Source organism: Camellia sinensis, chromosome 10 (genome assembly GCF_055761805.1).
Source record: "Camellia sinensis isolate YWXY chromosome 10, ASM5576180v1, whole genome shotgun sequence".
NCBI classification, from domain to species: Eukaryota; Viridiplantae; Streptophyta; class Magnoliopsida; order Ericales; family Theaceae; genus Camellia; species Camellia sinensis.
The window spans coordinates 130,349,006-130,365,129 of record NC_138970.1 but is presented as its reverse complement, the minus strand read 5'-3'; the positions used below and the strand labels follow the sequence as shown (position 1 = coordinate 130,365,129).

The 16,124-nt window shown below is 34.8% G+C and overlaps 1 protein-coding gene across 5 annotated transcripts in view; it reads left to right on the top strand.

Moving 5' to 3' along the window:
• The window catches only part of LOC114295550 (dynamin-related protein 3A), a 50,296-nt gene that overhangs the window by 3,750 nt on the left and 30,422 nt on the right, over positions 1–16,124 (top strand). For all 5 annotated transcript variants that reach the window (XM_082892336.1, XM_082892335.1, XM_082892337.1 and 2 more), the window contains exons 2-6: positions 6,635–6,917; positions 7,078–7,106; positions 7,238–7,339; positions 8,109–8,177; positions 8,278–8,337. In XM_082892336.1, the coding sequence (XP_082748462.1) occupies positions 6,635–6,917; positions 7,078–7,106; positions 7,238–7,339; positions 8,109–8,177; positions 8,278–8,337 (543 nt within the window). The remainder of the gene's footprint in view (positions 1–6,634; positions 6,918–7,077; positions 7,107–7,237; positions 7,340–8,108; positions 8,178–8,277; positions 8,338–16,124) is intronic.

Genomic DNA, 16,124 nt, shown 5'->3' with positions numbered 1-16,124 from the left:
TGGAGTGTTGTTTTAGACCGAATAGGTTATCGAGGCTCCACCAAAGCCTCGTGTTCCAACTCACGGACATGTGCTTTGGTTCAGTCATGCTCGTGGGGGTCTTGTGGCCTAAAGCTAGCAGTTTGGTACGAACGCTGCCACTCGTGGGAACATTTGAAAGACATGAAGCTTTACCCTCATGTGAGACCCATTGTGCTAAGCTTGTGGGAATATGCAATGCTTCTTGTGGGCTATGGACCAACTTTACCTTACTCGGGCAACATGCAAGTGCAACTCCATAGGTGTGCAATGGCCTTTTGTGGACTATAGCATGTCAAGCGTGCACGAAGACTATGCTATGGTCATGCAAGCTATCTTCAATCATGTGTGGGGTAAAGAAGGGGCTCATGGCCATTCGATATGAGCGCCACAAAGACCCTACATGCGATGGAAGCTTGTCAATTAGGTCGGGGCCTACGTTGTTGCATGGTTGGGCAACATGAACTTGTGGGCAACACTGTTGATGACATTTTGGTGTGCGGTTGTGTGGGCAAAAGGCACCTTGACGACATTGGACCCTTTGGTGGGGCGAGCACCTTGCTAATTGGTGAGCTTGGTGCAGTGAAGCAACCGATTGGCCATATAGATGTGTAACTTGAGGCAAGCGTTGAAGTGCGAGACTTCTTCAAGGGAGTTGTTCTTGCTTGACAAAGCATTAGGCCTAATATGTCAAGATGGGTAAAGATTCAACACTTGGATGGTTGAAAGAGAGGCGGGCTTGGACCAAGGTGGAGTTCAAGTGCCTCATAGGCAAAACTTTGGCTATGTTTGGTTTGTGTTTCTGAATTTTAAAAAAAAAAAAAAAAAATCAGAAACTAGTTTGACAAAAAAAACATGAAAAATATTTTTTTTTGAATTTTTTAAAAATAGTTATGCTCTCCAAAAAGATAAAACTATATAAAAATGATAAGTACTTTTGACTTTTAAATTTTTTTTTTTTATGAAACTAATTTTTAATTTTTTTTTTCTTTTCTGAAACAAGTTTTTCAAAACCAAACCAAACATGGCCTTTATTCCATTGCGCACTCAAAAGATTTGGCTTGCGACATCAGCCTTTGTTACAAATGGGAGGTTTGGTTGAGTGATTTAAAATTATTTTTTTTAAGAATTAACTAATTCAAATTTGCCAATCGATTTGTATTTATTTTGTGTAAGTATGAAACAAATTGTTTTAAATATTTCTTTTTAGACTAGGTACTTGTACGTTTGAGAAGAAATGACTGAATTTAAATATTAATAAAGTATTGTCTTGATCCAACTACTCTTTGATGCCAAATAGATTATTATTTCAATTTTTATGAATGATACGAGTATCTTCCATTAAAATTTCATTCTGGTTCGTGAAATCATGATTGAATCTTAAGAGTATTATGCTATTTTCTTTCCTTTTTCCTTCTTTTTTTTTTTTAAAATTTTTTTTTAAAAAACATTTTTATCGAAGTTTTTAAAGGTGAATGCATAACACGAGGCGTTTTACCCCTCATGAGATGAGGCGTAAGCATTTCGAATTTTAAATTTTAATACTTAGCAAATAAATTAAATATTTTAAAATTGTAAAAAAATAAATAAAAAGCAATTTTTCTCCTTAAGGCATCGAACATTTTACTACAAAGAAGGAAGTTTGCCTTCATTGAAAGTGAAATTGACATTCTTACCTTTAGTGATTGAACTTTTCACTTGAGCATTAACTTTGTGTTTTTTTCTTGATTGGTCATTTACGTAAATTTTCTTATAAAATATAGTTGCAAAATGGATTCTTTTTTATTTTTTTCTCTTTTTATATTTAAACCATATATTAGACTAACTTTAACTAGAGCCTAAGACAACCTTTTCGTATGCGTACTCCTCATATGCTTATGCACAAAAGGCGTATAAGGTGCATGCCTCGGACTGTGTTGTGCAAGCCTTTGGGGAGTATCAATCAAAGCCTTAATGCGTTTTAGCTTAGTCTTGAGGTGAGCCTCAGTAAAGCCTTTTAAAACTTTGATTTTGATTGAAAGGAAAAATTGTATTTGATGGAAGAAAACTAAAACATAGAGAGAGGATCGGAACTCATCTAGATTGTCATGTTGATGTCAATGTCACATTCTTTGGAAATGGGCCATGTTTGGTTCGGTTTTTAGAAACTTGTTTTAGAAATTTTTTTTCTAAAAAACTACAAATTAATTTCATGAAAAAAATGAAAAAATCAAAAGCACTTAACATTTTTATATAGTTTTTTTATAATCTTTTTAGAGGGAAAAAATAATTTTTAAATATTCAAATTTTTTATATTTATTTTTGTCAAATTAGTTCAAAATTTTTTTTTTTTTCTTCTTCTTCTGCTTCTTCTTTAGAGAATGAAACCAAACATGGCCTCTACCAACAACTTACCCCCATGTTATCCACCTTAGGAAAAGAGAGTAATTTGAGTATCTCCAACGAGGTCTAGAGTCTTCAATAACATGAGCCATTCAACAAGGGGCATGATAGGGGGCCAATTGACCCAGTTAGATGAATTCCTATTTGCAATCAGAGGCCAGCCATGTGCAAAATACTGTTGAACTAAGTTAAAGTCTAAGCATGGATGCAAATATTGGACATGGGAATGACACAATATGGTTGAGCCAACATATTAATTTTCAAAAAATTGGAATACGAACACATCAGGGACATGACAACAGATAGTAGCTTATATATGCATGAAAATATTAACAACCTATTTATTTATATATTACAATATAAAAAAGGTAAAATCAGTTTAGTCCTCATTGGGTGAGGGTATGAGAGGGGTAGATTGGGTAGAATATAAACTTTGTCATTCATAGCACAAAGTGTCTCCTTGCCATATTTGAACCCACAATCATAAGGTTGATGTGTCGAGTTTTACTACTTAACTAGTGGTCCCCTATTTTATTTCCATATATTTATGTATGTACACATCTTTTATCAAAATGGTAAATGCTCTATTCTTGAATACATTAAAAGTTTTAGGCTGGTTTTTAAAATTTTTTTTAAAAAAAGAAGCTAAAGGAGGAGTTATTAATATGTGTAAATTGACTTTGTCTTGATTTTAATCCTTGGCCCTAGTTATTTATTTATTTTTTTTTCAAATTTGTGCTGCGACTAGTGTATCATGAGTATCTAAACAATAGACACGCATGTCTCCAATTGTTGAAATTATGTGTGGTTGTAAAATATGAAAAAATTGATAGGACTTGTTTAGACTCCTCTCCAACATGTGTTGGGGCCTTTGTTTGGCAAAATCTTACAATTTACGATTCGATTTGTGATTCATGCATAGATCAATACGATATCGCCGAATCTATTTTGGAATTCAATTCATTTTTTACGATTAATGCAATTTTTGAAACTATTGGATCCAACCTATCCCGACTCATTTTTAGCCTTTTGTTTTTGGTGAAAATGACATAAATATTGCTTCTAAGAGTGTTTAGTGCAAAAATAACCAATGTCTACGCACTGTATGTTGTTATTTTGGTGATCAAAGGTTTTTTTTTATTAGAATCCAATCAGATCGAGTCAGACTCGACTCAACATGTTCTTAACATTTTTTTCTCAATTTTTTTTCTTAGAAAAATGTCATAATACATCTTCCAAGGATGTTAAGGTTAATGTAACTTGCACTCAAGAATTATCTATTGTTAGTTTAGTGAAATAAATATGGTTCAATGTTACATAGGTTAGATTAGTTAGACCCAATGGTCTGACAACTACTTTTTTTGAACAATAAGCTTACACAACACTTTAAAATGTGTTAGGTTTTAAAACATAGGAGGATTCCAAGTCCATTTTTTTAATATGAAGAGAGATTATATTATGATTTCTGAATAATTTTATGGTTGGTGGGATTTGAACCCACTTCTCTTGCTTTCCTAAGTAGACGGTGTAATCATGTCCTCGTATAAGATTATTGTATAACACATACCACATTAATTAATTAATTTGTTTTTTATATATACTATTGTTAAACGTTATTTATTTTTTTTAATTTTTGTAGTTTCTACTAGATCTTAACGATTCTTAATTCAATTTAGTTCACAATTGGCTAAATTTGGATTTTGATTTACGATATGATTCTCAATATGCCGACTATGGTCAGGGCATTTCCTATGAGTGTGATATCCAACATGACTGACGCAATTTTGCTAATGTGAACCAATGACTGACCTGGAACAGAATACAATCTAGCATGCCATTATTGCCTCTACAAAGGGCTTAAATGCTTGATAACCAGGGTTATCTATGGCAGACCTGAGCACAATAATTTTAAGAACATTCCTGAGAGGCTGACAGCTAGACTGTTTAGTTGGAGAAACAGGAATGAGAAGGATTAAGGTGGTCGACTTATCCCTGATTATGTCGTCAGATTAGTATCTAAGAACTTTTGCTGGTAGATGCCCAAAGAGAAGCATATCATATAATTTGATGCTATCCATAGTCTGAGACTGATACATTTTTTTCCCCTTGTTTTTCTTCAAATTCTCACAACTGTACTGGGAATTTATTATGTTGACACAAACTGAGGATAGTCACATATTAGCACTAAAACTTGGATAATTTAGAGAACAAAAAATGACTGTTCATGTGGACATATTTGTAATGCTTTTGTATGGGAAAGAGGGAAATAAAGCAGAATTGTATATCAAAACTTGATGGGGACGGACTGCATCTACCTTAAGTTTTGAACTGGAGATTGTGCTTTTGGATTAATCTGGACCTCAGCAACAGTCTTATCATGGATACAAATGTTGACTAAATAGGCTGGAAGTGTGACCAATTTTATTGATACCTTGGGGTTGTTTTGGGAACTAGCTATTTTAGTTGACTTTTTGGCTTTTTATGAAAAGATGTGCAGAAAAGCAGAGGGAAAAGTTGACTTTTTGGTAGTGATTTTTTGGCTTTTTAGCTAAAATAGGGACTTCCCAAACTTGCCCAAGCTTCCATGTATGCTTGCCACTGCCAGTATAAACACTGTATGTCAAGTGTTCTATCTATGTAGCTCATTTTGATGAGAATGTTCACCAGTTTTATTCAATCACAGCCTGTATCATCAATGTTTCAGTCCATTGGTGAGAGAATTGTTTTGTAATATACACGAGGAATTATTGTATTTCTTGACACAACAATACTAATACTAATAATTAATAATAAAAACTAAATAGTTGCTCAATTTGGTGTTTCGGTTTACTAAAGAGAATATTGCTGCCTGCTTGTGGAAGGGAGTGGAAGCAGGAATATAGGTGCAGGATATTTAGTGGCTACGTCGCTTTATTTTTTTTAAAACTTTTGGAGCGAGATCTTGTTTGATTTGTGATAATGGATTCAATTCGTGAGGGAAATTCTATGGTTTGACCTAGGGCTATTCAAAAATCCGTTCAAACCGGTAATCCAGACCGAACCAGACCGAATCTTGCGGTTTGGTTCGGTTCTGTTAAGAATTGGTTCGGTTTTGGATTAAGAAATATGAGAATCGTAAAAACGGTTTGGTTAATGGATTTTATGAAAAAACCGCGGTTCGAACCGAACCGAACCGAACCGAACCGAACCGAACCGAATTTTAAAAGAGATATATATATAAAATATCAAGTTTTATTTTTATTAATTGGTTTCTTATAATTTTAATGATATTAGGATGGTATAGATATTTAATGTTGAGTAATGCCTTAATATTATTAGTTTTTATCATGAGTTAAATGTAATTAGTGTGAGTAATTATTTTGCTAATATTAACAATTTATTCTTGTAAATAGAAATTTTTGGAACCGTGAACCAAACCGAAACCGAACCGTTTTTTCGGTTTGGTTCTGGTCCGGTTTTACAAGTGTAATGGTCTGGTTTGATTCTCAAAATCATAGAACCGTTACGATCAGTCCGGTTCTTGGATTTTCTCAGAACTGAACCAATCTGGACCGTGTACACCCCTAGTTCGACCACCCCTACTTGACGGATCTAATTATTCTTTTTGGAAAGCTCTGATACCAATTGAAAATTTAGAAATCCCCTAGATATTGATTTGTGATTATGTATCAATTTTAATGAGTAAATAGCAATCCCAATCAAACAATCAAAGACAAATCAATACAACGATTTAACGTGAAAAACCACAATTGGAGCGCCTCCAATTGTGATAAAAAAATCACGAATGACGATAACAAAATGGCGACAATTGCGACATAAGTTTGTTCCTTTCCTTTGGACCCATCTGGATTTCCCAAAAATGATAATTTTTGAATTGTAGCATTGTTATCCGTGTGAGTTTTTTTACGTAAAAGCTCATTTCTTCTCCTTGTTGGATACTTGATTTCAGGAATTCCTTCTCTTTCTCAAAAGTACTGAAATTATCACCTATCTCAACCATGAGTTTCCCCCATTCCTTTGCGTGTTATGACTTTTCTTATTTCAAATTAACAGCCCTTATGCATTATTGAATATGTCTTATTTTCTGTTTTTTTTTTTGTATTTATGCGGTTTATGGAACTGGTAAATTGGTACCTACATGAATCATTCATTTTTTGTTATCGATTTCTTTTCTGCTGAAGAAAGGAATATGTTTTAAGCCTTGTACTTTCTCCCCCACCCCTTGTTAGTGCAGGCTGAGACTGAAAGAGAAGTTGGATATAACAGGGGAGTTTCAGATAAGCAAATTCGCTTAAAGATTTCATCTCCAAATGTTCTTAATATCACTCTTGTTGATCTACCTGGGATCACTAAGGTTCCTGTGGGAGATCAACCTAGTGATATAGAAGCAAGGATTAGGAAGATGATGATGTCTTATATAAAGCAAGAAGCCTGCATCATATTGGCAGTTAGTCCGGCAAATTCTGATCTGGCAACATCTGATGCACTGCAGATGGCTAAAGAGGCCGATCCAACTGGTAGGTTTTCAATGTTGCTTGTTTCGATGACATGATTTGGAAACATCTTTTTTACTCCCCTTCTAGTATTCTAAGAATTTTATGTAAGACAGCTACATGTATATGAGGTATGTCAATCTTCACCTGCTATGATTCATTTACTCAAAACTTGGTTAAACAGGTTCCCGGACTATTGGCGTAATTACAAAGGTCCGTGTTACATTATAATATCTGTTTTGCCCTTCTTTAGCATTTTTTTGTGTGATTATAAATTAGTTTTCTTTCTGTTATATGATTGAGTGACACTATTAACTATTATTGTACCTTTACTCATGATGTAGCTAGACATAATGGACAGGGGAACTAATGCCCGCAACTTTCTGCTTGGAAAAGTTGTTCCACTTCGCTTAGGTTACATTGGTGTTGTGAATCGCAGTCAGGAGGTAAACTGTTCAAAACTATATTTGCAATATCCGTCCTTTTATTGTTTGTGTTTTTGCTCCCAGAGCCTCTTTGAGGAGCATGGCACACATCTTGTTCCTATTAGGACTAGGACTTGAACCGTACACCTTTTTATTTGGGGATGGCAAGATGACAAAATTCCCCGACCCGATTGTATTTGTTCCAACCCGATTTTAATATAAATAGTTTGAGAGAGCATTGATTGGGTAGGGTAAAGTATTAGGAAATTGTATCACTATGAAATTGTCATTATGAAATTATCACTATGAAATTGTATTAGGGTAAACTGTCAAGTTTATAGTAAACTATGAAATTGTATCACAAAAATAATTGAGTTTAAAAGCAAGAATTCGCACGTGAAACCTGAAAAACCTGATCTGTCGCCATCCCCATTGGCAAGAGATGCCACTATAGCTAATAGTTGGTGGTATATATGAACGTTAATCTGGTAATATTTGCCACATTATTCACTAGTATATTATTGATGCTTATTTTGTTATTGTCACTTGGTAGTATGTATATGTTTGGTCCTTATTGGGTATTGCATTATTTTGAAAGCACATGTTTCCAATTTGTTTTTCTGGGTATTATTATGTAGTCTAAGAGTCGCATGTAAGATGCATTTTAAATTATTGTTCTGTTAAGATTTAAACTATTACTACTGTCATGAGTTATCTTAGTTACATTGTCTTTACAGTGATTATCATTTGAACTAATTAGGCTAAGCTCGATCTAATTTATTTGTTACAGGACATAAATAAGAACCGTAGCATTGCAGAAGCACTTGCATATGAGGAACAGTTCTTCCGGGATAATCCTGTACTTTTCACTTCAGATTATTATTCTGAGCTCAATCCCTGTATAGTTTTGCATTGGTTCTGAAACATTTAACATTTGTTGATTGGCATATATGTTGAAGATATATAATGGTCTCTCTGATCGTTGTGGCATCCCCCAGCTAGCTAAGAAGTTGAATCTGGTTAGTTTTCATTTGAAAACCCCGCCTCCCCCCTCCTAAGTATATATTAAGTGAATGCTTTAATAATTAACTATTATATGAAAAAATCATTGGTAATGTTATTAGATCTGATTCATCTGAACAAAAACCACGTATCAAAGTCCCTTTTTTCCCCCACTGATGGGTAATTGCAAATGTTTTGGACTGCGAGAAGAATTTTATTATGAGATAAGGATTATGAAGAGCTGTTGTTCTATTTGGTTTGCTGGAATGAGATGAATTTGAACGGAATCGTCATTCCTTATTCTCCCCTATGGAATGATCATTCCCTTATGATGGTGGATGTTATTATTTTTTTAGTCAACCAAATATGGGAATGGACATGTTGATGGAATGATCATTTCATTCCACTGCATTCCAGGAAACCAAACACTAGAGATTTGCAGTAAAATATAATTTGCATCTAGAAAATGAAAATCAATGATTTGATCCTCAAACATGTGACCAGAAATTTACTAAATGTGTAATGGCTTTGTCTACTTTACAGTAGATCAATTCTCAAAAAGTATTCAGCCTACAGCTTCATATCTCTACTCTTGGATGTACCTCTCTTATTTTCTTTCTTTCTTTCTTTTTTTATTTTTTTATTTTTTTTAGAGTTAATGATTTTATCGAAGTTAGCAGTGCCAGGGAATTTTGCATTTTTTTGATATTTTTTAATTGAATGTGCTACAATTTTACAAATATTATTGTCCTACTTTTTTTGTATTACTCAGACATATTTTGCAGAATTTGTTTAAATTCTGGGATAAATTACACTTTTCACCCTAACTTTCACCCAAATTTTACTTTGGTTTGTCAACTTCTAATTGCAATGATTAAGTTTTAGACTTCAACTCATGTTTCAATGTGGTCCTCTCGCTACCCACCATTTAAAATTTGAGTAAGAATTAGGGACTGAAGTGGAATTTAAAATAAAGTTGGAGTGTGAAAAGTGTAAATTGTCCTATAATTTTATTTCCTTTAATTCGTTGAACAAATGCTCTTGCAATCACTTTCTGTCAAAATCATGAAATGTGGGTGACGAGAGGACCACATTGAAACATGGGGTGAAGTTTGAGTACTTAATTGTTCCAATTAGACGATGAGGGATCAGAGTGAGAGTGGTATCTTTCTTTCTTCCATCTTTACTTTATTGTTATTAGATTTATTTTATTTGTGGTGTGCTAGTGTGCTTATATGCTAATGTCACTGGTCACATTATATTTAAGAAAAAGGTGAAGCGCCCTACACAGTAATTGAGAAAACAGATAAGGGATAATATGAAATTCCAAAAACTTTGAGATGTCTAAAAAATAGAGGAATAAAGGAGATTGGTTGCAGGGAGGAAAGGGGTCTATTTCAATCTATTAGCATAAACCCTTTTTCAGAGGAGCCTAAAAAACATAGACAATTCTAAGAAGGTGGCATGATGTAATGGACATCGACATGACACAACACTCATTGGACACATCTTGACATTTGTCGGACACTTGTCGAAACAATCCTATTTTTTAAACTTTTCTAGACTCAAATACGCTTTAGACACTTGGGTTCACACATATAAATGATATATTCTAATTTTTTATCCTTATATATGACATACAATAAATATATAAAACTATGTATTTTGCGCGTGTCCCCCACACATTGTGACATGTCTATATCCGTGACATGTCCATGTCTGTCCTTGGGAGTAGCTGTGCTAGATTTTTGGCTACTTTACTGGACCGCCTGCAAACATGTCATAAGCACATCAAACTTAACCAACTTTTCTTTAGGAAAGATTGATGTAATCGCTTGGCAAAGTGTAGTGTACAGTAAAACCTTCTCATATAATGAACAAATAAAAAAGAGAGTAATAGTGAAAATAATATTACAATGTTTCTGATATTTGTTGAGCAGTGTCTATATGGTGTTTTAGGTAATCAAAGTTACATAGTTCTCATATAATTTGTTATTGTATATAGTAAAATATTATATATTGTATGTCTTATATAATTCTTGAGGATTTGTTGTGTTGGTGTATCTGTGTCATGTCATGTGTATGTTTACATCTATGCTATATAGATTGTATTAATTGAGGAATATTTCTAATATTGGTGTGTGCCATTCTTTGAGACAATAATATGACTAAAATTATCTGATGCATAGAAGTAACCAAAATGGCACATTAATTTCTAGAATAAAACATGAAAACTAGATGATATGCATTTATGATTCATCTCAAGGTGCTCACATGTAGTTGGAGTTGTAACCTAGTACTTAAAGATGCTGTTGCATTGGTTCAACACTGCCCAAGGTTATATGCAATTAGTCTCATGCATATGCATATGTCTTAATATCGAAATCGTAACTATAAAGATCGAAGAGAAAGCATAATGAATGATAATGTTCAATTGAAAATAGTTTCAATAATGCATTTGCTTCCATGATCCATTGACAATTGGTTTACTATACACTTTTCGAAATGATACAGAAGTCTGCTGGGGATATTATAGGAGCAAGTCTAAGTGTAAGGTGTTGTTGTACTGTGTGAAGGAACTTACTATGTAGATAAATTGGACATAGTAAATTCATAAACACATATTTTGCCATGTCTTCTCTCAATTTGAGGGATTTTGTGTCTGCCAATCCTTATTTCACTATGCTACATGGACTTGGGTACGGGTGTCAGGTGCAAGTATGTATCTAGAGGTCGGACTCATCAAACCATAAATTTAAGGTTACTCTTAACTTGGCAAAAAAAAAATCATATTTTTATATTTTTAATCAAATATGTGAGATAAAATCATGTTATATGTAACTTACAATGTCAAAAAGATATTTATAGCAATTATACGACAATATGCACATATAATAATAATGTTATCTACAATTATATAAGAAGTATCCATTGAAATATATCCGACACATCCCATACCCTTATCCGTGTGTCGAGTGTCCGACACGGGTATTTGATTTATTTTGAAGAGTCTGTGTAACAATCATATTTAGATTTGCTTCCAAATCATGTAAGGCATACCTCATATGTTTTCTTCTTCTTCCCAACTTCTAGGAGACTTTGAGTTTTTAAATCATCATACAAACCTAATGTTCAATGTAATATACTTTTCATGGTGAATCTGTATGGAGTTTTGTTTCTGTCTAAAATTGTGGCTTCCTTATCTCATTCTCTTTGCATGCGACTGGATTAGGGCTTCGATCTGGCCGTCTAGGGCTTCAATCTTTGATTGGGTTTTGTTCTTTTTCTTTTAGTTCCTGGGATACAGAACAACTATTAAGAAATTCATCTTGTTTTTAATTGATGCAACATGAGAAAATATGGAGAGTGGTTTTGAAAGAAAAGAACCACGATTAAAGAAGTGACGAGGAGATTTGTATATAAGGCATGTATATGGGGCTTATATATATACATATATAACTAGGAGGTGATGAGGACATTTGTTTAGTTAGGGTAGAAGAGGTGATTTTCTTTGAGACGACAATGATGGGAGAGAATTAGTGGTGGTCGAGTGTGGGAGGGGTTTGCTGTCACGACCCTAACTCGCCCCAAACATGATGGTGTAGTGATCGGCCAGTAGTCCTTAACTACCAAAGGCTTAACTAGACAAAAGCAATTTGGACTCTTAAAATAACTGGGGCAAAGGTTTCTATTTCAGAGTGTGGAAGCCATTATTTGTTTATATTGAGTCCATTTGAAACATCCATTTAGAGCAGTGCATAACTAAATGAAATGAAATGAAAGCATACATTTTCCTTAAAATATTATCTACATTATTACATGACTTACTTGATAAAATAAAAATACAGCACTTATAACATAACTTTACAAATCTGGCATAAGCATATAAGACTGGCTTCTAACCAACTTCTCTTTATACTCGAACTTTTCGTCACCTACATATATATATATATAAGGGAGAGGGGTGAGCCATTGCCCAGTGAATAGGAATATAGTAAAGTGGTAAATGAATAAACACCGATGAATTTTATTAAAACCAAGCACAAGCTAATTTTGAACATAATATAACTTTTCAAAACAAAACATGCTTATCTTGCAACATATATATAGTGAACATTCTAAAGGCACTTCGAGTCAAGAGTCAGGAGGCCACAACCGGTGGTAGAGCTCAGTTAGCAAGAGGGTATTGGCATGATTTCTAATAACAAACAAGTTCGAAGATGTCATCTTAATACATGATACAAAAATATATGTTGTTTATTCATAGCAAAATAATATCTTAGCTTTCATAAACAAACCATATGTTTGCATTCGAATCATAATTTTAAGAAACATAGCTTCACTACACTACTACTCACAGATGGCTCCGAACAAGGGGTTTTCTCCTCCACAAAGCATGAGCAAGACATTGAAAACACACAAACTAGCAAGCTTCTAAATTCATTTCAAGTGTTCTAATTTAACTTAATGTTTCTTAATATTTTCATAGATTATCCAAGACTTTTCTAAGCCTAATTCAAGTGCCAAACATGTTTCAAGTGCATGCCTAGAAGTATTCTAGGTGATTAAGGCTTGAAGTATGTCAAAGTGTGCCGAGAACATCTGTCGAAGGGCCTTAAGTATTCTACAACAATTTCATATGTTTTATGTTGAAAATATCATGTTTAGGTATTTAATGTTTAATAAAATAATAAGAAATGAAAGAAAATTAAGTTAGGAGAGGAATTAGCATGAAATGGTTAGAGAGAAAATGAGCAGCTTTCACTAATTTGAGCATATCTATTTGTGTACTTAGAATTTGGATGTGAGACCACCACCATTGGAAACTAGCCTTCTGGGGCTTGAATTTAGACTCAAGAATCACTTAAAATGGAGTCCGGATGAGAGATATGCCTATTTGGAGTTGGGCTGAAACAGGGAAATCTGCTCGAGCGGATTTTTGGGGTTGCATGGGCGGATTTAAGCAGTAGCAAAAATTGAGTTTTGGGGATCAAACTGCTCGAGCGGAAGTCAAATCTGCTCGAGCAAATCTGGTTGCTTCAGAATACTTGGTTTGAGTCCAAAAATTTAGGTTTGGCATCCCCTAAAAAAGCCAAATAGTCATTATCCTATTTAAGTCACATCATCTTATTTAAGTCACATCACCTCTACCACATCACTTCAAACCCAACCTATATTTTATAAAAAATCAAAAAGTGCACTTATTTAGATCATCCCAAATCTTCTCTCCTTTCTTTCTAGGGTTTCAAGACATGATTTTGAGCTTCCAAAACTCTTGAAAAACATAAGGAAACATACAAATAAACTTCTTTTAAGAATAAGATCATCAAAACTGTATCAAAACTTCAAGATTTCTAACTTCCTAGCTTCATTGCAATTCTTTTGTAATCTGCTTCCTCTCTCTCCTTCAAAACATGAATTTAAATATGCAAAATCATTAAAAGCTATGAGAAATCATGAGCATAGAACTTCCTATGAGCTAGGAACATCAAAAACAAGATCAAACTAGTAAGAATTTGAGACCCTCTACTTGTTCTTCAATTACGCCAAGTCCTCCTTGTCTTTTCTCTTCATTTCTTCCATACTAAACCCAAATTAACTCTAGTTTCTTCTTAATCTTAGGTCATTGATAGGTTGGCTACAATAGTTAGGGTTTAATTTTACCTCTACGATGATCAAAAGTGGTGATATAGGTTGAAATTCTTGAAGTTCTTCAAGCTTTCCTTCTTTCCCTCTTCTTTCTCCTTTTTCTTGCTCTTTCTTTTCTTCTAGTCTCTTCTTGTTTTCTTCAACAGAAGCTCCTCTCTTCTTGACTTGGTTTGGCTTATATGAGGTAAGGTAAGACGAGTTATTGTTAGAATATTTCCTTGTTACAATAATTCCTTATTTCCTTATTTGGATTAGATTGCGATTCCTTAATCAGTGCCTTAGGGTTTCCTTTTGTAACAGTTGATTGATTAATACAAAAGGTGATGATATCATAATCATCACTTAAGCTTTGTATTCTCTTAATTTACGTGGTATCAGAGCCAAAACCCTAAAAACCATCACCCATATAGGCGTTGCTACTAACCACCATCACCTATCACCACCCATTCTCCATTGCTGGTCCTTGAGTCTTTGTTGGAACCAGCCAAGGTCCCACAGAGCTGTTTCGGCTTCAGCCGAACCCCCCTTTGGCCTAGCCGAAGCATAGTTAAAGCTAGTAGAAGGGCTCTTTGCCCTAGTCGACCCTTGTGAGGGCTGTCCCAGCCTTTGTGTATTTCGGCTCCTGTGGATGAGTGTTTGAGGGCTGCCCATCTTCTGTTGCCTCAAGTTTCTTGAACACAGTTCAGCACTTGTTTTGATAGGAGGTTTGTTTTCCCGTATTTGATTTATTTTTTGGGTCCATAGATGACCCATTAATCTGAATGTTATGCTCTCATAGTGGTCTGTATGTGATTTTGCTTGTTCCAACTCATTCCATTCCTCTTTCCATTCTTATGATTCGTGCAAGGGTTTTTGGGTTGAAATTGTAGAGTTCTTATGGCTGACCTAACTAGTGAATCCACCACTTCTCACCCATCTAAGGGGGAGAGCTCTAGTCCATTTATGACTATTACATCTGAAAACCTGAACCCTAGCCTCAAAATCACCACCACTCTGTTTAATATTCAGAATTACCTTTCATGGTCTCAGTGTCTGATACTTTTTTTGAAGAGTACGGAGAAGATGGGATATGTTAATGGAAAAGTTCAAGCACCAGGTATTACAGATCCTGGCTATGACCAATGGGAGATTATCAACTCTTTAACCATGGAGTGATTCATTCATTCCATGGTTCCTAAGATTGGTGAAGGCTACTTATCCATGGATATTGCCCAGGATATTTAGGAAGCAGTTGCTGCTACATATTCTCGAAAAGGGAATTTTTCTCATTCTTTGTATTGCACGGGTCTATTGAGTGCTCAGTACAGGGGGAGCAGACAGTTCTCCATCATTACGCATTTCTGACAATGGTTGGAAATGCCTATATCATCTCTTGGAATACAAGCCTGTTTGTACAGTTGACTCAGTTGGTTACCAGAAGTTTCTTGCACAGGAGAGGGTCTTCAAGTTTCTGGAAGGCCTCAATATGGAATTTAATCCGGTCTGGAGTCGTGTCCTTGGCATGGATGTTCTTCCATCTCTTCAGGAGGCCTTTGCATATATACAAAATGAGGAAAGTCATCGTTCTGCCATGTTACCACCGGCTATTGGAGGCCGTTTAGCCTTACTTTTTGCTCTTTCTTGAGATGGGGCTAGTCTGTCACTACTTTTTCCCATCCTTCAGGGAAGGATACTATGGTCTGTGATTATTGGCCCTGTTTGGTAGGGCTGTGGAAAAGTGCTCATAACTTATACTTAAACAGCTTATAGCTTATAACTATGAACATAAGTTGATTTCTGACTTATAAATTAAGCATCTCCTGTTCCACTCAAAGAATAAGTTGATTTCTGACTTCCAAAAAGTTATAAGTTATAAGCTATAAGCTAAACCAAACACATCAAAATAGCTTAAATTAAGCTGAAAGCTGAAATAAGCAGCTTTTAAGCTGCACCAAACAGGGCCATTGTCGCAAGCCGCGGCATACTCGTGAGACATGTTGGAAGCTTTATGGGGCTCCATCTGGGAGTCAGGGTGATCTGTCTGGTACTAGAGATGGTCGATCAGGACAGTCTAGAGGACATGTCTCTAATCCACGGGTCCATCAATCTAGTGCTGTTGACACTTGTTAAAACCTACCACTACCACTACCACCTACTACACCTACTCCACCCACTT